Source organism: Mugil cephalus, chromosome 11 (assembly GCF_022458985.1).
Source record: "Mugil cephalus isolate CIBA_MC_2020 chromosome 11, CIBA_Mcephalus_1.1, whole genome shotgun sequence".
NCBI lineage: Eukaryota > Metazoa > Chordata > Actinopteri > Mugiliformes > Mugilidae > Mugil > Mugil cephalus.
Window position 1 is genome coordinate 13,673,839 of NC_061780.1, and position 20,761 is coordinate 13,694,599.

At 42.2% G+C, this 20,761-nt stretch overlaps 1 protein-coding gene across 13 annotated transcripts in view; it reads right to left on the bottom strand.

The window, feature by feature from the left end:
• LOC125016724 (focal adhesion kinase 1-like) overlaps positions 1-20,761 on the bottom strand; it is a 56,870-nt gene that overhangs the window by 26,106 nt on the left and 10,003 nt on the right. For 3 of the 13 annotated variants that reach the window (XM_047599389.1, XM_047599381.1, XM_047599380.1), the window contains exons 1-16: positions 16,774-16,962; positions 9,487-9,764; positions 9,230-9,396; positions 7,416-7,503; positions 6,829-6,908; positions 6,571-6,633; positions 6,398-6,452; positions 5,964-6,104; positions 5,606-5,683; positions 4,565-4,672; positions 4,084-4,201; positions 3,686-3,716; positions 3,291-3,361; positions 2,896-2,913; positions 2,344-2,400; positions 1,045-1,065 (exon numbers count right to left, since the gene is read on the bottom strand). In XM_047599389.1, coding sequence (XP_047455345.1) covers positions 1,045-1,065; positions 2,344-2,400; positions 2,896-2,913; positions 3,291-3,361; positions 3,686-3,716; positions 4,084-4,201; positions 4,565-4,672; positions 5,606-5,683; positions 5,964-6,104; positions 6,398-6,452; positions 6,571-6,633; positions 6,829-6,908; positions 7,416-7,503; positions 9,230-9,396; positions 9,487-9,764; positions 16,774-16,846 — 1,447 coding nt within the window. In that variant the 5' untranslated portion in view covers positions 16,847-16,962. Of the gene's footprint in view, positions 1-1,044; positions 1,066-2,343; positions 2,401-2,895; positions 2,914-3,290; positions 3,362-3,685; positions 3,717-4,083; positions 4,202-4,564; positions 4,673-5,605; positions 5,684-5,963; positions 6,105-6,397; positions 6,453-6,570; positions 6,634-6,828; positions 6,909-7,415; positions 7,504-9,229; positions 9,397-9,486; positions 9,765-16,773; positions 18,722-20,761 lie in introns of those variants that run through there. The other 10 variants (XM_047599388.1, XM_047599387.1, XM_047599382.1 and 7 more) reach the window with 7 other exon arrangements.

A 20,761-nucleotide genomic window follows, 5' to 3' on the forward strand; every position in this document is an offset into this window, starting at 1 on the left:
CCCCTGGCCCGTTGTTCTGACAAGCTTGGTTAGCTTGGATAGCTCACTGTCAACAGCATGCAACGACAGCACCAGCAAACCACAGCGAGACATGCCATGTAACACACACAGGAACACTCAATGTATTTATGAACAGGACGTTCTATGTTAATTCAAATGTAATATGGATAAAGTCAGGTTGATTATGTGAAAGTCTAGCGTGATTCGGGTGAATTTAGGCATCCTGGAGCTTTGAATCGAGCGAAGCTCACGTTTTGATTTGTGCAGGAGCAGGATTGTGTATTTGAAAGGCTGCGGAAAGCTGTGGTTTGCTCTGCCTCCCGGGCATGACACTGTTGACCTGACTTTGTCCATTTGGTAAGCATATGGATTTAACATATATGACGTTATAAAAGTCAGTTTACAGAAACCTCCGACTCCTCTTTTATGATAATCACTGCTGCCCAAATGTGGGGGGACATGCGTGACGTTTAGAGACAATAATGCTGGGCAGTAAATCTGGAAATAGGCTGCAGCACAAACGAAAATGTACACCGGCCACAATTACTGCCTTCGTGCTCTAAATGTCGCCCATGATGGTTTAAAAAACATCCAGCGTTACGGTTAAATAATGAAGTGAGTTTACCCTGTTTGTTAGTGGTTATGGATGTAATGTATGTTTGTATTTAAAGCCTTTTTCCTCTCACGGCACCTCCTTCAGGTTAACGTCGTAAAAAAAAGGGAACATGCTCCGAGTCAACTTGTCACAAAAAAAAAAAAAGAAAAGTTTGGGAACTGTTGCCATGTTGTTGTTAGTTTCCTCAATTTCAATTCTCAATTTGCTCTAAAATGAAAACACGAGATCCAACAACTGGGGCTCGGTTCTGAAGCTATCACCGGTTTGAAACTGAAAGCACAGCAAACACCAACAGAGGAGGGTCAAATCAACGGGGTACAGGTACAGAAACTCGGTTTGATTGAACAGTTGCAAGCAAACGTAAAAGGGTTCACGACAACCATCAAATCAAAGAGCCATCACAGTACAACCAGAGTTCCAGTCATTACCTTGATCTAGTCCATAGTATTCTGGGAAAGTGGATTAGTGATGGGAGACAGAAATAACTAGCTGTGAGTACAGAGAGCCATCAGTCGTTACTGCAGAGTATTAATTGTGTTAATGTACCTTAAGAGTAACGGTTAAGTGGGAGAGTGCTGCAGACAAATAGATTTACCCGAGTAGATAAGTGTCGTCATATAAGATACTGTTTGTAATGGGTATATTCATACATCAGATACCAGACTGCTTGGACACTATTTACGAACATCCATTAAATCCCTCCTCTGATGTGACGCATCTAAAAAGAACGGATACATTTTTTGTGTGTGTGCTTTTGTGTGTGTGTGTGTGTTTACAGATGTTAGCCCACAAGACTAACTATAACGCTGTAACTTATGAATGGTCAAAAAAGCAAAGCCATGTCGGTATTTGCTGGATGGAACATGTGCTTTGGATTCACAGGCAACATTTTGTGGCAGTTTAAATGGGTAAGTTGTCCCATCTCCGCTGCCTCAAATGTTGCCTCCTCAGCGTCGCCGCTCAGCACCGCTCAGCACTGCAGCGGGCTCGATGCGAACAAGAGCCTTGAACCTGGCGAACAGGCACGGCTCGGCAGCGGCAGCCAGCGCGGCAGGCCCTCTTCATGTTCAGTCTATTAATTAGCAATGTTTACACACTGTCACGTTTCAACGGTTTGAAAAGGGCTCACTATAACGGACACGGTGTGTGGGTAACGTGTCAAAAAGAGTCTGAGAGAGCCGCAGTTCTCCCCAAATCTTCTGGCAATACACCAAGATAAATATAGACCGCAGGCATAATAATAGACACAGAATGTGGTTCAAGCAGCTTCCACTTTTGAATAAGACTCTTTCATGTGACCGTGGAAAATGGAGGCTCATTCAGAGGCCAGTCATCGTTTTACAAAAAGAGCTTCAATAAATAAATTCGTGGTTTAAACTGAGGTCAGATTCGATAACATGTTTTAAAGTGGAAGAGCTCGCTTTCTCAGATCTCCATCCAATATTAACTGCAACAAGGACACTGAACAAAGACACAAAAAACACACAGTAACACAGACTCATGTCGCCTACGGACCTTTAATCCTCCATCCATCACACCAGCCTTCACACAGGTGAACTCGCACGCACACACACACACACACACACACACAACCACTCACACAGAGTACGTTACATAAGTCTGACGAGTCCCACTGATCAGCAGAGACACACAATGGCACCTGTCACCTTGAGCCTCTACGACCTCCCAACAACAACATGTGCGTGGATGTGTGTCCGTGCACTCACTTGAAGGCATGGTGTAGGTGTCCTCCTCGTCTATGATCTCAGCATAGTCGTCGGTTTCTGTGGAGCCAGAAAGTTCAAAGTACGGCGTGAAACAGACACACAAACAAAGAGAGATAACGGACAGAGTGAAACCAGAACGACTGAAAACACGGCTCCCTGCGTGCAGTTTAAAAAGCAAAATCAACAGAAACGAGCCCTCCGCGGACAGGGGTACCTTTCCACAATGAAGTCACCATACCCGCCTCCAAACACATGCACGACAACCAAAGAGCTAATGTACTACAGAACAGCTGGACACGAGCAATGAGGCCGAACAGCACAATAGAGACACAGAGGAGAGGAAAGGGGAGGGATGGAAAGGTTCTTTCTTTCCAGAGAAACAAGCCGAAGAAAAACAGGTTGAGTCATGGATAAAACAGTTGCAGGCAAGATACACAGAGAGAGGGAAAAGAGAGAGGGGGAGATAGTATGCGGCACACTAAATGTAGACACAGTGCAGGGATTCCATTGTGTTACTAATTAGGGACGTTAAAGAGGGAGAATGTTGTTTACCGTCGCCACTTATGTGACCTGGAGATGCACATGCAGCGTGAGACATAAACACAGAGGAGGGAAAAGAACAGACGCGTTAGTTTTAGTGTGTTAACAAGGTCATTTGTATTTCAGTTTGTGCACGTGTGAGCTGGTCAGAGGTCGGTGGACGGTCACGGCAGAGACAGAGTGACAGTGACTAAAGCTCTCCATGAGGACATCTGGTGAGACAAGGACTCTTCACTGCACGCACAGATGAGGCTTTATGGAGGGAACCGTGGCCGCACGCGCGTATCTATGAAGCCTTTATCTGACTCTTAGCAGCCACTGTCACTCATGACATTTAGAGCAGACGGACGGAGGAGCACGTCGACACTGGAGAAAGCGGGAGGGAGAAAATGAAACAGGATTTATACCTGAGACGCAAACGGCTCGGGTTCGCACTCCGTCCATCCGTTTCTCCATCCGCTTCTCATGATTTGAAACTCTGGAGCAGAGGCGAGGAAAATGATTATTTTTGGGTTACTTGGCTCACGTTAACTTTAAGCAGTGCATTCAGAATGAGCGGTGAAGACAGCAGTGGAGCCAGAGATAGGGGGGGAGCCTCCCACATCCTGTCATGTGTGCTACTGCTGCTGCTGCTGCTGTACATTGTCAAACACGGATTGTCAAAAAAATTAGCAATGTCACTGTCTGGATGTGAGGAATCAAAAGACAAGGTAAATGTCCTCAAATGAAACGCGTGAAACTGCTTTAAAAAAAAAGACACCTTTTTTTTTTTTACAGCTTTTAGAAGCATAAGCAGACTTACTTGGGTATGGACGGCAGAGCTCTGTCTCCCTCTGTGGAGACAAAACGATCACATGAATTAGAGACACAGTCGACTGGCTTCATGTTGTTGCCATTTCATTCGGGCCGTAGCTATTATTAGAAAAGACTAGACAAACACAGGCTGGTTATTCAAAGTGACAAGCATAAAGCCACAATCAGGCTGCTGTTTAAAAGATGACTGACAGCCAGTTCAAGTCTGGAGGATTATTTACGGCGTACGGGCATTTTTTTTCTTTGTTTAAAATCACTGTAATAAACAACAAGCAGATGATCGTTTCTCTGACTGACGCACAATAGTGGTGCAAAAAAAAAAAAAAAAGATCGAAATGTAGGCGTTAAGAGAACAGAAAACAAGATGAGAACAGTTGTGCGTCCTACCTTTGTGGACTCTGACAATGAAGGAGTGCGTAGCCGAGGAGACGAGTCGGCAGTAGCCGTCAATCAAGTCCGCCATGTTTTCAGCCGTGGTCAGCGAGGCCGTAGTGACAGTGAGGGGCTACACACACACACACACACACAGAAGGATTAGTGTAAGAGTGGCACAGGGAGTTGCTTCACCGTGAAACAATGAGAGCCTTATTAGAAATAACGCCTACTACTGGTGCACACGCACTCTACACCGATACTGCTGTAGTGATGCACACTTGTCTTTTCCATTAGTAATAGTCTAACGCACACACACACACACTCTGACGCTCACTTTTTCCTACGTTCACTATGTTTGTCACATCTTATAAAACAACTCTAACTACAGGCTGGCTGTCTTGCAGATTAATACCTACATGAATCAATCGTTTGATGGCCGTGTATGTTTTAAAGGGAAATTCTAATGAGGAGAATTTAAGGTGTGCGTTTTTACCTCTGGGGCTCCGGCCACGTTCAGCTGCAGCATGCCTTTCCTATCCTTCTCCTCTAAAGGGGAGTACTGGATGGACTGGACCTGATTAAAGTTAGCCAAGTGTGTGGGCTGCAGAGGCAAAGACAGATGCATCTCAACACAACGAAGAGACAACAGTGAAAATCAGTGTAACGCAACCATGAAAATAGGAAGAAACTTTGAGAAGTTTTTTCCAGGAAAACACGAGGGATTGTCTTTGTTAACTCCTTTGTAGGAAAGGTATCCTTCCTTCAAAGCAGCATTCAGATGATACTCTGGATTGGATCCACCTGATCTATAAGAGGCTCGTTACACGACGTGAACACTCATCTCGGCCATCTGTCACAAATATTGTCTCAAGTTTTCTGAAATAACACCGCTTCCCAAACAGGATTGGGACAGTAGTTCTCAGCATTACATGAGGACCAGACTTGTGTTGTTGGCTGTGCACGGATCTCCAAAAACACGTTGTGGAAACAGGATCGGTTGCATCTAAAACGCAGCAAGATATAAAGCGACTAAAGCATCAGAAGCACAACAGATAAAGCTTCACTCAGAAAAAAAACTAAAACATGCAACAAAACATAAATGACCTGGTTTTCCACAGAGATAGTCATGCATCACTATTTTTACGTATGCAGGGCGAGCACTGATTGATTTTCAGGCAAAGACACTGTACACTGTATGAATTAAACTGCTGACACTTGACATCCAAGCAGCCAGTCTAAGCACGGGAGGTTCAGGATGTTGTACTTCCTGTATCCTGCAGCACTTAGTTAATGCAGCTTTTATGTATATTGATGAACCGTTTGGCTTCATTGAGCTCATATTATCTGTTTTGTAGCAAAAACTCAATAACATTTCATCTGAAGAATCATTCCACCAGCAGATGGAAGTATGATGGGTTGCTACAACCAACCACGCTTCAAACTAAAAGCATGCAACATGAAGGAGACTGAAACACTTCGTAGGATGTGAGCAATTATCAGACTGTGTTGAGGAGTTGTGTTTGTGCGTACTCACCGTCGAGCCCTTATCTGTGAGGTAGCTGATTCCTTCCTCTGGCCCAATAGCTAACTCTACCGATATTACCCAACTAGACTAGAGGGGGAGAGTGGGAGACAGAGGGGGGAAATAGCATTAATATATATATATATATGTCATATCCCATCATTTTATGTGTTTCATTAAATCAACAGAATTTTGAAACATATCTCATGGCTACAGAGAACATTATATCCTGAGACTGAGCAGGACAGTGGAACAAAACTGCAGTTGCAGAGGATTCATTTTTTCCCTGTGCATCCTAAACATTTCCACTCATGAAACCGTATGCATTGGACACAATCTACAATCTCCACAAACTTAGGAGTCCTCCTACCCCTAAAGCACATTTGAAGCACTCCTTGTCGAAGCGGTAGATGGGCGTGAGTATCTCAAAGAACTTGTGGATGCTCTGCTCGTCATTGAAGTTAGCAAACTGCTTGAAGGTCTGCTGGATCTGTTTACGGAGAGTCTTTGCCTGATTGAGGATGGGAGAGAAGAAGAATGAAAACATTTCCAGGAGCGAAGTCTTTCTAGGAGAAAGTTGGTTCACGGCCAGGAAAGTACAACGCACGGCCCAAGTGGGAAGACTGTGAGTGACAACAGGAGGTTTCACTTAATTCCAGATAATCAGATGATCAGATAATCAGACATTCAGTCACACATCCTTTCAGTTCGTCGCCCTAGCAGCGAGCCGGATAGTCTGCCAGCACACTGAGCAGGACATTATTTCTGCTTTGAGTTTCTTTCCTTGGATCCGTTTAACCTCACCTTAAGGGAGTCCAGCAGGCTTTTGGGGAAGAACCTCCTCAAGCCAACGTCTTTCCTGCACAGAATAATAATGTCACAACATATTTCTTGAAACAATGTACCTTGACACATTAAAAAAAAACATTAAATTTACACGAGAAAGAAATCAGTTTACTGCATAGACAAAGTCTTACTCTAATAATTCGTAGTTGGACTTCTTATCAAGAGCGTTGCCTGGCATCTCTCTGAAGAACCTCCTGTGTAATTCACAGAGAGAAGGAGACATATTTTAAATAAACAGAACTGAAGGGTGACTGTAAAGAAATTAAACTTCTGGTACATTCACTGAAAACTGAGACTAAGAACAAAGCAAAGAGACTTAAAAATGGTTCAAGTTGTAATGAACCCGGACTCCCGCGTGTTTGCTGTGCGTCATACTGTTCATTTCTCACCTTATTTCCAAACAGCCCAGTTTCAGTGCCACGTCTTGATCCACCAGGTCAGCTATATGGTGCATGTAGTCACTCTTTACCTGGACAAGTACATTTTAATTAAACTAACTATAAAATGTGATGTGCAGTAACACATGTGAGCTGTATGGGTGGTGTCACTTCACATGTCTTTGACAGAAAGTTTGCCTCATTATAGGTAAAGTATAGGACTAGTGTCTCCCCCTCCTGGTAGTGTAAGTAATCACACAGAGAAAGTTGATGTGTGTGATGTGTAATTCCTCACTACGCTCTCTTAACTTCAAAACTCTCCACCAAACGAAAGCCATTCCAGTAATCCCTCTTTGTCCTTTTATTCCAGATGTGGTGATTGTATAGAAGCTAGTGACATTCATGACTCCTAACAATCATTGTTTGCACATCACACTGTAGTGTGCTTCACCTGGCACTGATCAGCTTAATCTGTATTATGCAGCTTGTGAATGTTCATTTATGTGTAAAAGTCACACATTTACGTTGTAATACAATATAAAATATAATTCAAATTAAATTTCACACAGATGGACTTGAATTTGTTCTTGTGGCCTCACCTGGTGATAGAGGTAGTTGAGAGAAGGTTTGTCTTCTGAGAAATGGCTGAGATAACCTTTAGGAAGGTACCGGATTCGCAGCTCATACCTGAGAAAGACGGGAGCAGTTTAATGAAATAAGGTTCAACATCATAACTCAACATCTTTCTGAGGCACAGAAGGAGGATTATGCTTATTCACACACAGCTCTTAATATTGCAAATAGATGTTTAGGTAAATTTGAGGGTCTGAACAATGTTCAGCATCATTTAAAGTCTGTTTAAAAGCATTTTAAAGGTATTTTAACAATACTGCTTTCAATTTAAGCTTGGATAGACCTTTTCTCAAAGATTTACCGATAACCAGCTGCACACATTTTATCTCATTCCATGTTTTTGCCCATGTGAGTGCTGGAAAAACATTTATTTATGCATTTATACATCAAATCGTACTGCCTGTTAAACAGATGTCTTGCCATTACACAGTGGTCCTCACATCATCTAATTTTCTTGCGTCTTCATCATGGCTGTCGAAGTGGCAGTTTGCCAACAAATGAGTTTGAAACCGAGTCCTGAAGTTGTAATACTGTAAAGCCTAATGAGATTCCCGCAGTTACACTTGCCAAGAGCTATGTCACAGAAGTACCCAGATGGGCAATCACTATTTAAATTCACATATTATTTTATGAGCAGCATATTGCAGTGACTGTAGGGCAGAGAAATGGGTCAGGAGAGTAGCGAGCTCCAAGCTGCTGCGACGCTAAAGGCCTGTAGTTAGATAACAAAGGCAATCAAGGCTGAGGACAAAATGAATAAAACATCCTTACTCTATAATGAATGGACCAGATAGAGAACATCTGAAGATAGAAAATAGAAAATGTTGTTTGTTTGAGAGAAAGGGAAGGACATTAGAGATGAAGGGGGAAAAAAGGAGGGAGAGAAGCAACTAAGAGGAAAGGACTGGCTGTGAGTGCATGACGAAGAATAAGAGAAACAAAATGCAAAGGAGCGAGGATGAGTGAGATAGAGTGAGTCCATCCCCTGGGCTACTGCTGCTGTTCTAACAATAGCTTGGCAGCAGAAACTCCTGTGGGCTTGAAGCTCTGCTGCCCTCTGAGGCAGAGCTGCAACAACTGGCAGACTCATCTGCTGCCGTGCAGCGAGCACGACTCGTTCTTGTTGAATTCATTTCAATTTTAATGACTTCGGCTGTAACGCATCAAATGAAGGACAAAGGCCTGAGCTGAACCTTGAGCTGTGGACAATGTCAAGTGAAGACGGCCAAGTGCTGGCACAGTTTAGATGCCGGATCAAATCACGACGTAAGAACCAATAAATAGTTTAAGAATCTGCATCAAATAATTAGGAAGAATAAGGCTTCATAAATTAGAATTTACTAATAGACCACCAATAGTACAGCAGAAACAGCACAGAAAGAACAGCTGTATGCAAGCCACGTACTTGTGCAATGAAATCTCTGTTGTCCTAAATACGTTGACTACTCTACACTGAAATTAAAGAAACACTGATGAATAAGGAATCACGTTATATAAGGAGCGCAAAGAAAACGAAGAAGGGAACAGAGTTAAAACTGGGAGAACGACTTTCCAGGGTGGTAATATTTTTTTATTTTTGTATGCACTAGTTCACCTCAGAATATTTAGGTCTCAGCGTGTGATTTATTAGAGATATTAAATATTTAGGAGGATGAACACTTCGTAAGCCACAACCTACTTACGACACAGAGAAAGAGTAATGAGGGGAAAAGCACGAAGCACAAGCAGAAATGAGGAGTCGACACACGCTGTACAAAAACTGTGACTTTTGTAGTTTTACCTCCACTCCTCCTGGGGGTGCTGCTTCTCATATTTCTCCCTCACATGAGAAACTCCCAAATCAGGGTGTAACCAGTGGAGAGCATCAGAGTGCAAATGGGTCAGGCGGAGGCCCAAAGAGGACACACAGCGCAACTTGTGGATCTCAGCTATCTTCTGTATAACACCCTGTTAAAACAAATAGGAGAACGGTCAAAGGGAGGGAATTCACAACAACAACAGAGGGGTGGGAATGTGTCAAACATCAGCGCGTCCTACCCGGACATCCGTAGCATCTCCATGCCTGATATTACTAGCCCAGGTACACGGTTCATTGTTGGTCTCAAAGTAATGGAAGATCTTAAGAACCCGGTCCATGGAGCCCGGGGGCCGCTCTAGACCTCCAGAAGAGCCGCTGGTACCGGGACCACCGGGCATCCCCGACCGGGATTTGACCCCACAACCACCTGCAGAGTGATTGAGGTTGGGCTCCAAGTAGGAAGACGACGCCATGCCTGACTCGGATGCTCCTGCTGTGGCTAACTGGCCGTCATATTCTGAAAATAAGGTGGAGACAAAACAAGTTATTGTACCTAGAAATCTGTAATCAGCTCCTCTTGTTTCATAAGATTATCCTTTAAGAGAAGACAATCCTTCAATTCATCCCCCACCCCTCAATAAGGGTGTTTTTTTAAAAAATGTCTTACTCAATAGTTTTAAACGTTAATCTGGCTAAAAAGCTGAAACAGTAAAACACTCAGTCAGCACCAAACATATATTATATATAACGATATAAAGAGAATAATGAAAAACAAATCCAGGTGAACAATGAGAAAACTATAGTTAAAGAGTCTGGAAGTGGACATGCTATATACCATCATGTATTTCAACTGCTGCGTCTCCATTACCCCTAGAAATAAGCAAAACCTAAATATCAAAATTAAAAAATGGTAATGGAAACATCTCAAATATCACTAAAACTTTTTATGCTCTCATGAGGTGGTTTTTCAGACGTATCAATATAAAAGTATATGTGCGAAAGTGCAATAGAAACACTTTGTTTCACAATTCCTCGTCACCGGCATCACCGAGATGACAAAGGTCATGTGACTAGTTCATCTAAAGTCCATCTTCCTCAAAGTGAAGTCCAGTGTGACAAGAGTTTAAGAGAATAAATGGATATCGCCAGATGAGACTTTACCAGAGTTACAGCTAATTTGCAAAACACCTTTCAATGGAAACATGTACAAAACGCAATTGTACTTTATTGAAAATTCCATTTGCCCCCAGTTCCATATTATTTTGCAAAAACTTGTAATGGAAACGCAGCTACTTCTTAAAACAGTTTGTTCAAGGTTAGGTCAGTCGGACTCAAATGAGTCAATATAAACCAGCAAAAAACAAGCACAATTTGTTTTTGAGAAGGACTTAATGAGCAAACAGTTCAGTCGTCTATAGGTGAACGGTTCAATCCTATCTGCAGTGTAGATGGACAACACATCCATCTACATAAAACATGCATTTCAACTCTCTGGAGTGATTATTTACCACCATGACCATCCTGTCCCCCCCTCGATTTCCTACAATCTGACCTGACATTCGTTAATTATTCTGGACTTGCTGGTGTTGACTGGGAGGTGCTCATGCTCAAGTAGGGACGCACCAGTGTAATCCTCTCTATAGCACTTTCAGCAGGACGTAGTCTCTTCAAGACTGATTCCACATCTGATACCAGTGCTTCCTTTTTAAGAAATCTATACAACCTCAGTGAGTGGGAATCAATATGGAAGCATCTTTATGGAAGCTAACCACAGACTGCGTATGAAAGATGGGCCCAGTCGCCAAGTCTGAAAGGTGAAGCCAACGTGGAAGTGGCTTAAAATGCCATATTGTTGATCGACACTAGGCGTTGGCTCAAAAAAGAATCCTCATACTCAACAGATCTTCCAACAGACTAAAAAAAAAAAAAAAAAATCATCAAATTCTTTCATAAAACACTGAGTCAACAAACTGTTTCCACAAATGCAGTGCACTGGTTTTGGCTTTGAAAAGAATTCCCTTAGTGAGCAGATATCACTTGACACTTGAATAACTTAATAAAAAGGGAAACTCTTCCTTCCTCTCCGGCTCCTCCTCTCGTCCAAATATGGCTTCAAAAAGAAAAACTATGGCGACAGCCAGATGCTAAAACTCAAGGACTAGTAACAGTAGACCACAAACTAATTCATAAACTCATTGTGCCATCGCTTACATACAGTACTATTTATGACACTGTAATCAGACGAGGGATTCAAGGGTGATAAAAAGTGAGAGGTGGAATTAAATTATAGTCAATTTTAATATGCAGATGAGGTATGACAAATAGTGACCTGCTCTGATGTCGAAAAAGCAAATTAGGAGATATCTAGTTCCAAATCATATAAAGTAAGTTACTAAAAACTAAATTTGATGATGCATCCTTTTTGCAAAGAGTCTAAGATTTAAATGCTCTAAAGGAGCATGTTCATTTACTGTATATTCTAGTGTATCTTGGCTCACATTTACTGTATTACTAGTGTATGAGTCTACCCGAACTATGCAAAGACGTGGAGTTTATTTCAGCTATCTGGCCTTTTCATGCTGATTTATCCTCCCTTCATACTGTGGGCTCATCTTCACACATATCATCCTTGTGTGAGACAACCGCCCTGATGCTTCCTGTGTCACACTGTGACTTCCTGGATATCCCAGCAGTCGTTGTTGAGTCATCATGACCATGGGGACTGGTTTCAGCTGACTGTGAATTGTGGCTATCACGGTGTAACAAAAGGTACCACATAAGCAAATTGAATCTGACTCATTTCATGGATGATTTTTTAATATTAGATTAGTGATCTTTGAAATACTTTTCCTAAATACGTGTCAAAACTGTGGTCTGCATCAGCATTATCTCACAGGGCACTTAAGGGTAAAAGATCAAAGGGTAATTACAAATGATAAATTATGTTCTGTTATTGTACTGTGAAAAATAAACTGCAGTGGTAGTTTCTGTTTTCAGTCCTGTGGGGAAGACTGAACAGCCTGTAGCAAGCAATCTATATATATATATATATAAATCACAACCGTTCACATCACTATATTCAGCATTTTTCTATCTCTGCTCAGGTCAAAGCAAGATCACGTCCAACTGAGAAAAACAGGGAAGAAAGGAACAGAGAGACAGAAACATGGATATGGATCCAGGGAAAGTGGATTCAGCACCGACTGACCTTTGGTTAATTCTACAAGAGAGAATTGAAATACACGCCTGCATGTGCACGTGCTATTGCACAATGACTGCACCAAAAGTTTGAAAGAGGACATTATGCATCTGATGACTTGACTCAGCACTCTCGTATAAGAACCTGCTGTATCAATATGGTGCGTGTGTGTATATGCATGCACAAGACACATTATGACTTCCTGAGTCTGTGCAGAGGTCATACTACTTTTCTTTTTAAATGACGGTTGACCGGGACTCCTATTGGTTACGTAATTCACTAATGGGAGCCAGTTTTTCTGCATTTATTCCTTATCTATCTATCTATCTATTCCAATTCTTTCTACATAATGTGAGTCAGGAATAGCATGAAACAGAACGACTGCAGTTTGGTTTGGTTTTCAGGGATTAAGGCTCAGACACTCCAAAAGATAAAGCCTGTGTCTGGACCAAACACTTGACAACTAGCAATCGCCGGCTAGCACATAGCACAGAGCTGGCCTCTCGTGAATCACGCTGATCTGTCATTCTATAGTTTATTGGTAGTAGATGTCGATGGGAAAGATGAAAAATAAGAGTTGTCATCCGTGTGTGAGTTTTTCACTTTTCACTTTGTCTTTTTCTTGCCATCTGCTGCTATTCTCATACGCGGGTGTCTTGTCTTATCTTGTCTTGAGCTTAACTCTCAGATGGATTTCTCCAACACACTCTACCTCCAGTTCATTTTGCTGAAACGTGACGAAAAGCTGGCGACGGGTCAACAACTACTAGCAACAGTCGGTCAGTCAAATCAGGCTTGACGTGTCTCTGCTCTTAAGGAAATTATTATTGGATGGACCTTTATTATTAACTGTGAAATAATCCTTTTTTTATTCTGCTGTTGAGGGACGGGGAACCAAACACTTCAGTGATTAAAATGAAGAATTTGTGAAAACGTGAAAGAAGTTGGCAGAAAGTGAAGATTATATTAAACCTCTCTGAGAGTACATGGTTGTAGAAACAGTGGAAATAACCTCCTGAGACCCTGCGTCCTCTTACTGTGATGTTAAGTTTTAGGTTTAGTTTAGTTTGTCATCTAATGGTAGCAAAGGTTAAAACTTATTTATTTATGCTTATTAACGTTTCTAGTTTGATACAATGTGCAAATTTAACAAATGAGAAAGTTTTGCTAAATAATAAGTACTCGTTTGAGGACGTTGGGACTTAATTGTTTGCAAATCAGTCTTTGCTCCTACTACCTTGTTCAGGTATTAAAATAAACAGTTTTACATTTTGTCACACATTGGTGACTTCTTTATAATATAAATAATGAAATAATAAAACAGTGCCCACATATCAGTTTTTTTTTTCAAAAACTACTACTTCCTGTTCAAAGATGATGCTTATTTTTTATACATCTTACATCCTAGGAATCCCAAATACCTCAGAAAAGTTAAAAAATAAAATAAAAAAATGCATGCCAAATAAAAGCTTGGGCGACAGGAGGATAATCATGTTATTTGGGTTTTGCAGAGCAGAACCATTATAATATTGCCCCTGCTACCTGTTTGGCAGCTGGAATGTTAAGCTTCATAAAGAAGCAACCACAGACTCACTATCTAGACTTTTGAAAAAATAAAAAAAATAAGTAAATAAATCTATGCTTTGATTTTGAAACAATGAAGATTGATCGTATATTTTAAAGAGGTAATTTCAGTATTGTTTTTACCGTAATTAGAGAGGTTATAGTTATAGTTATAGTTATAGGTTGTAGTTATAGGTTATATCCCGGACTGAGTTTGTGTGGAAAGAAAAATCATGCACAGTATTTTCCTAATATTTCTTTTTTCTTTTAACATTATGAAAGTTGAAAGCATGAAGCCTTAACTCAAGTAAACCAACACTAGCTGGATACAACTGACTCCAAAATAAAATGAAAGTTTTAAAAGCACTGGCTGCTGCTTTCATGCCTCATCTCGGGGGGGAACATATTAAAAAATGTATTGGGGGCATTATTTTGACTGCAACTCATTTCTAAATAGAAGCAACTGCACCAGCTCAGATAGAGTCCGAAACCGCAAACTCCAAACTCCAACGCTGCATACACACAGAACCACATACACGTAACCATAACCTAAATACTACATACAGCTTTGCTAAATCCTATTAGGGGAGAAGTTATTGATACATTTGCACACAGCTACTTTATGCTCCAAATACAGTTAAATCGCACACAACTAGAGAATATACTTGAGGTATTTAGTCACATAGGAACAAGAAACAAAGGCAGTTGGGAACGACTCAGATCAGGGACTTGTACCGTCACACACTTTTCTGTTTTTGGACACTTGGGATGTTTGCAGCTAAACAGGACTGAGTTTCCACTCATCGTGCCATAAAGATAAAACTAACAACTATAAACAGACCATAAAATAATCTATTCATTCATACACTCTCTGTTTACCACCTGTTCTCCTGTCCTACAGGGTCACACGGATAAAATATTTTATACCAATCAGGTACAACATTATGACCACTGACAGGAGATGTAAATATCATTAACTATCTTGTGACAATTTAATGTTCTGCTGGGAAACTTCTGGACCCACAACCTAGACCAGACCGGGCACACCCACCCCATAACAAATGGCACTCCTTGATGACAGCAGCCTCACACAGACACACACACAAAAACAGTCTAGGAACAACTGGAACAAGTCGTTGACCTGGCCTCCAAATTCACTCGATCCTAAGCTGATCATGTATCTGTGGGATGATCCACAGAGGCCCCTCCCCTCAACCCATAGGACCCCCACTAAAAGCATTAATTCAGGACACCCTCAGAAGACACATGTCCCTTCTCTGACGACTCACAACTGCACAAGAGAAACATACATAATATTAGGACATAGGTCAAAATGTTATGCCTGATTGGTGTATATATTATATACGTACCCTAATTATTGCTGTAAAAATGGCTGCACTACTTAACACGGGGCAACTTAAACCCCTCTCGCATTTGATTTAATCAACATAGCTGCACTAAATCAACTAGGCCACGCATGCAGCTGCCAGACCCCTCACCCCCTCTCTCAGTGGGCCTCCGCTGACTGACAGTCGGCCCGTTAAACCACAGAAAGCTGGAGTTGAGCTCCGTCCTGCAGCAGCAGCAGCAGCAGCAGCAGGAGGAGGAGGAAGCTTTATGTCCTCGTCTAATGGGTATCTGGGTTACTGGTGTTAGTCCAGTCTTGTGGGAGCACAGGCCTTTTCACTCTCTCCGCCATCCCCATTTCTCTCTCTCGTTCTGAGATTCAAGTGCATATTTTGTATTCTCTTTAATTTATCATCTAAAAAATCTCTCCTATCCTTCTTTCCCCATCATTTCACACTTTATCTGTAACTCCTTTCTTCTCCCCATCTAAAACTCCTCCTGTCGCACGCTTTGAGATCTTTTAGTTCCTGCCTTCCCGTCTCCATTTGATCCTCCGGTCCTATTGAACCACCTCACTTCCTTCCTCCATCTCATCTTTCTCTCATCCTCACAATTTCCTCTGTCCTCCCCCTCCCCCTCTCCCCCATCACTTCTCTCTCTCTCAGTCTGTGCAACCAAGGATGCACATTATCCATACTAAAGAACGGGGGGAAAAACCCTGCAGTCTAAACATCATCTATAAACAGGGACATTTTAATAATGAAAACAAAAAAGATGAGGAATGCATACGCTTATACACATGTGTGTGAGTGAGTGTGAGGACATAAATCTGTTGACACAATCACACTGTGGTCACCTGCTTCCCTTTAGGGCTGAAAAAGTCAGTCTCCATAATGTAAATCATAACATTTTTGTATATAAGGCTTCATGGTTACTTACACATTTCCTTCACTCAGGCTTAAACCAAAGTTGTCAGAAACTGCTTCTCACACTTCTCTATTCCGTAAAATGAAGTGTAAACATGGACCCACTAGCAACACATTCACTACACAGTTCAGACATCCCGTCGTCCTACAGGGAGCTGATAGGATAAACACAACTTGGTTTTAGAGAGCTTATCGCATGGCTCGTCACTGCAACTTTCTCCTGTCATTCTCTTGTGATAAAAGGAAAGCTGCAGCTGGTTTGTTGTCATATTGTCACAAAAACTGACTGAAAGAGTAGATGAAACTTATGGGGACGATGTTACATTCAAAACATGTGTGAAAGTCAAGATTGATGAAATACACAAATACACGTTATTCAGTGCTTCAGAAGACACATACACAAAAACTCTAAACCATGGCACCAAACCGCAAAAAGTCATAAATCTAACTGTTTCCTGCATTTCAATGACTTTCCACTTTTTCGTACATACTTGGTAAGGGGTGCTGTGCGTAGATGCAGGCCCCCTTGCTCCAGCAGAGAGGGATGCAGCCGCTGTTCTCCATTTGGTTTGCGTGGGGAGCGGTTCAAGGTCTGGCCACAAAGCCCAGACAAAACTGCCAGACCCCAAAAACAGCATAAAGCCTAGGAGAAGGAAGAGCTCCCAATCTGGCTTTTTTTCTTGTAAATATATATATATTTACTAAAGTAAATTTGAAAAAGCAGCTAAAGAACTGAAAGATGTCGATGAAAATTTTGGAAAGTGAAACCTTCTACACTGGGAACTAGTTTCCCACTGGTCACAGGGTCGATATTATCCATCATAAAGAAAATAAAAACAGTCGGATCTCACGTCCCAGATCTGTTACTCAGCTCCGGGCAAAATAGAGGATGTCAAATATCCTTTGAACTCCACCCGATGCTGTTTCAGTCATTACATTAGGTATCTATGATCAGAGTACAGGTCCCAGAGAAACTCCAAATATAAATAAATAAGAGTCGGTAGCAAAGGTTTCTCCTGATCGTACCACTGTAAACAACTACACAACTGCGACTCGTTCCTCTACAGCTTCCTGAAACATCGCATTACTTCATGACTCGAGGAAGAAGCCGAGGGGTCCAGTTCTTAGAAATCAATGAATCCAATTCTGTCCAATGACCTCCGACCCAGCGGAATACCTTCACCATTGTGCAACGTGATCGGTAACGATCCCCTGTCAAGAAGCTCTTTATTTGCTCCTTCACCTCAGGGACAAAGACTCCCTCAGGATGCAGATAATTCAGTCATTTGCTCAAGGATACTTCAGCAGGATGGAAGCTTCCAAAAAAGATACTCAAGGCTGCGGTGTTTGATGAACGGTTTCCTTTTCCATTAAGCCGTCCTGCAGCCCAATAAATCCTCACAGAATATCAAATTTGGGTCATTAGTGCAGAGGTACAGGTCCAGTTTATCAATCCTCCATGTGGAATTCAAAGGAGATCTCTTCCCCGCAGTCACAGGGATCTGGCATTGCACGTCAAATTTCCAGCAAAGGTGGCAGCTCTGTTCTGTAAAGCCGAGGTCGAGTCCGATGGCGATGGCGAAATAGATCACAGAAAGAGGAAAAGGGAAACGGGCATCGGTGAAAAAAGGAGACAAAAATGTAGGGCAGTAGAGAGGGGTGCAGAGAAATGGAGCATCGTGAAAAGAGAGGAGTATGAGAGTGACCGATGCAGGGGTGGAGAGTGGAGACCAGGAAATGAGGATACGGTGGGAAGGAGAAAGAAGAGACTCAAGGAGGAGTTGAAAGGGGACGAAATGCTCAAAAAAAAAGAAAATATGAGTAAAGAAGAAGTAAAGGGAGATGGGGTGAAGAAAGAATGCAGAGATCCCCCAGGGAGAAGCTAAGCCTCGCGTCCTCCTAAAGCTCTTCCACAATACTGAGAGGCTGCAGGAGTTAAACAGGTCAAAGCAGGTATCTCACGGCGGAGGGGGACATAAAGTAAGAGAAGTGGGTCAAAACAAAAAAAAAGAAAACAAAAAGAGCAGGAAGATAAAAGGCCGCGATGCAAAGCCGCCGGGCGGGATGGGAGCAGTCGCACCACGAGGAGAAAAAGGATGTTGCGGGAGCGGGTTGCTGTAAATCCGTTTCAAAGTCAGTCATCTGTGCGCCGATTAGTTTGGCTTCTGAAGTCTGTCTTCTGTGGTGGCGGCGCAGCAGCCAGATCACAACAAACCTCTCTCTCTCTAACACACACACACACACACACACACACAATGCCGCAGCCGCCACCGACGCACACGCGCGCCGTTTGATCGTGCGAAATCCTTGAGCAGTCAAAGTGAGTGCAGCAAAGAGACTGTAAGAGTGAGAGGGAGGGGGGCACGAGAGTGGCTGAGCAGGTAGTGTGTGAGGGAGAGAGAAATGGGAAATAGGAAATCGAGTGACTCCGTGCGCGAGCGAGAAAAGTGAGCGTGTGCGCCAAGTGTTTCTCCTCTGCTGTGTGTGTTTTTTTTTTGGTTTAAGCTGCTGTGCGCACGCTGCGAAAAAGCTGCTCCGATCACTAACGAGCAGCACCGAGGAGGGAGGGAGGGAGGGAGGAAGGGGGACGCTGGTGTAATGTGTGTGTGTGTGTGTGTGGGGGGTAGAGAAGGAGAGGAAGAGAGGGAGGACGAAGATGGAGAGATATAAATATTGTAATTGAGACTCGATGCAGTGAAAAGTAGCCGAGCTGATTGGACCGCGCTCTTAATCAACTTAAATCACACAGACCCTCACAGAGGCGCACAAACAAGGTTTAACCGGGATCAGAGCTTAGCACAGAAAACAAGCATTCCACACTCTGACCCCTGAAAACACTTGTTTTTCTCAGGGTTTCTTTTCTTCTCATTCCTCCCCCCTCGTCTGTGTCACTCTCCTGCCCTTAGCGGGTCTCTGCTGCCCTCTGTCCTCGCTCTGCTTCCTCCCCCTTCCCTCCAAACATATTTCACCTGCTCCTGCAGCGCGCCAGCCCTTCACCGGCTGTAAAGCACTCTTGACATTCAATCCCTCTGATGGGACGGAGCACGAGATGACGCTTAAGGGCTGAGCAAAACACAGGCAACAGTCACCACACACTGCGGGGGCTGTAGAAAACGTGTTCAGTTCTCGAAGGTTTTAGCTAAATGCAAGGACTCAAGCTGCCCTTCATTCGTTTAGATTTGATCGTTTGTTCCCTTTATTTACAATGTGCAATGAAAAAATGATATCATGCAACAGAGTGACAGGAAAAGGGTCTTTTTTTTGAGAACTTTCAAGTAAATACTGACTGATTGTTTATTTGAACGGCCGACAAGCTGCGTAACGTCTGGAAACCACATGCATGTCAAAATAACGAGACCCACAACACACCTGTATTTGTATTTAAATCAAGCTCTTATAGTGTCAGTTTATCTTTTGCTTCAGCTTCATTCTTTTGTTTTTTGTAACTCAATAAACAAATGAAACAGCTCTGAAATATCAACCAGAATGTCAGAGTAGAGAAGCAAATCATACACAGGTTTTTTGGGAGTGCGATCATCTACACTTTGGAGTCATGTATATTTGCCTAAGGAACGCAAAGCTCTCTGTCTAGGATAAATATATGATTGTGTTATCAATAAGGACAGATATTTAAGATACTATTGACTGAACAAAAATGAGAAGGGATCCTTCAACTTAGAACAATGACTAGAAATTGTAAGAAAGATTTGCACTATGGAGAAAATGACTTAGAAACTGAGAATGAGAGGAAATGTTTGAGAAATGTTTGATTAACAATTGAGTGGAAGATGTTTAAGTGACCTACTAATAAATTACCTCAAAGATACCTGCTTTCTATACACCCTTCTACTACAAGAGACTCCAAAATATGGCTGCTCACTTTTTTTTTTACCTAATCCACATGAACAAATAAAGATCTGTACTTCAAATACTTGGATCTAAGGAAAATCCAATCATTCTTTTGTTTGTTAATTTTATCTGCACTATAGCTGCTGTTTCCTAAGTGTGTTTTAATATGAGCCCAGGAAGAATCATCGCTGCTGCAGCAGTGACTAATGGGGATCAGAAATAAATAAATAAAGGAAAACCCAAATCAACCAGAAAAGAAGCAACTACAAGCTCAAGTTTAGACATGTATAAGAAAAATAAAAACTTCTTCGCCTGGTCATGATATTACAGGGAAGAATAAGAGAAAATACTGTGGATCATAATTTCTCCTCTAACGGCATTACAGAAGCTGTTAGAGGACTATTCCCCGACACTGAAAATTAAATCGACAATGAGCGTTTTTCCCTGGGACTATTATTGGCACAGAAGCTAAGGTCAGCCAGTCTCTCCTCATTTCGTTATTTTGTGCATGCCTGTCTCCTCTCTCCCTCCATCGTCCTGCCTGTGACCTGGAAATCGATCTCTGAGCTATCTGAAGGATTTCTCTCCTCCAAAATGCATCTGGAGGAGTGAGGGGAGAGGAGGCACAGA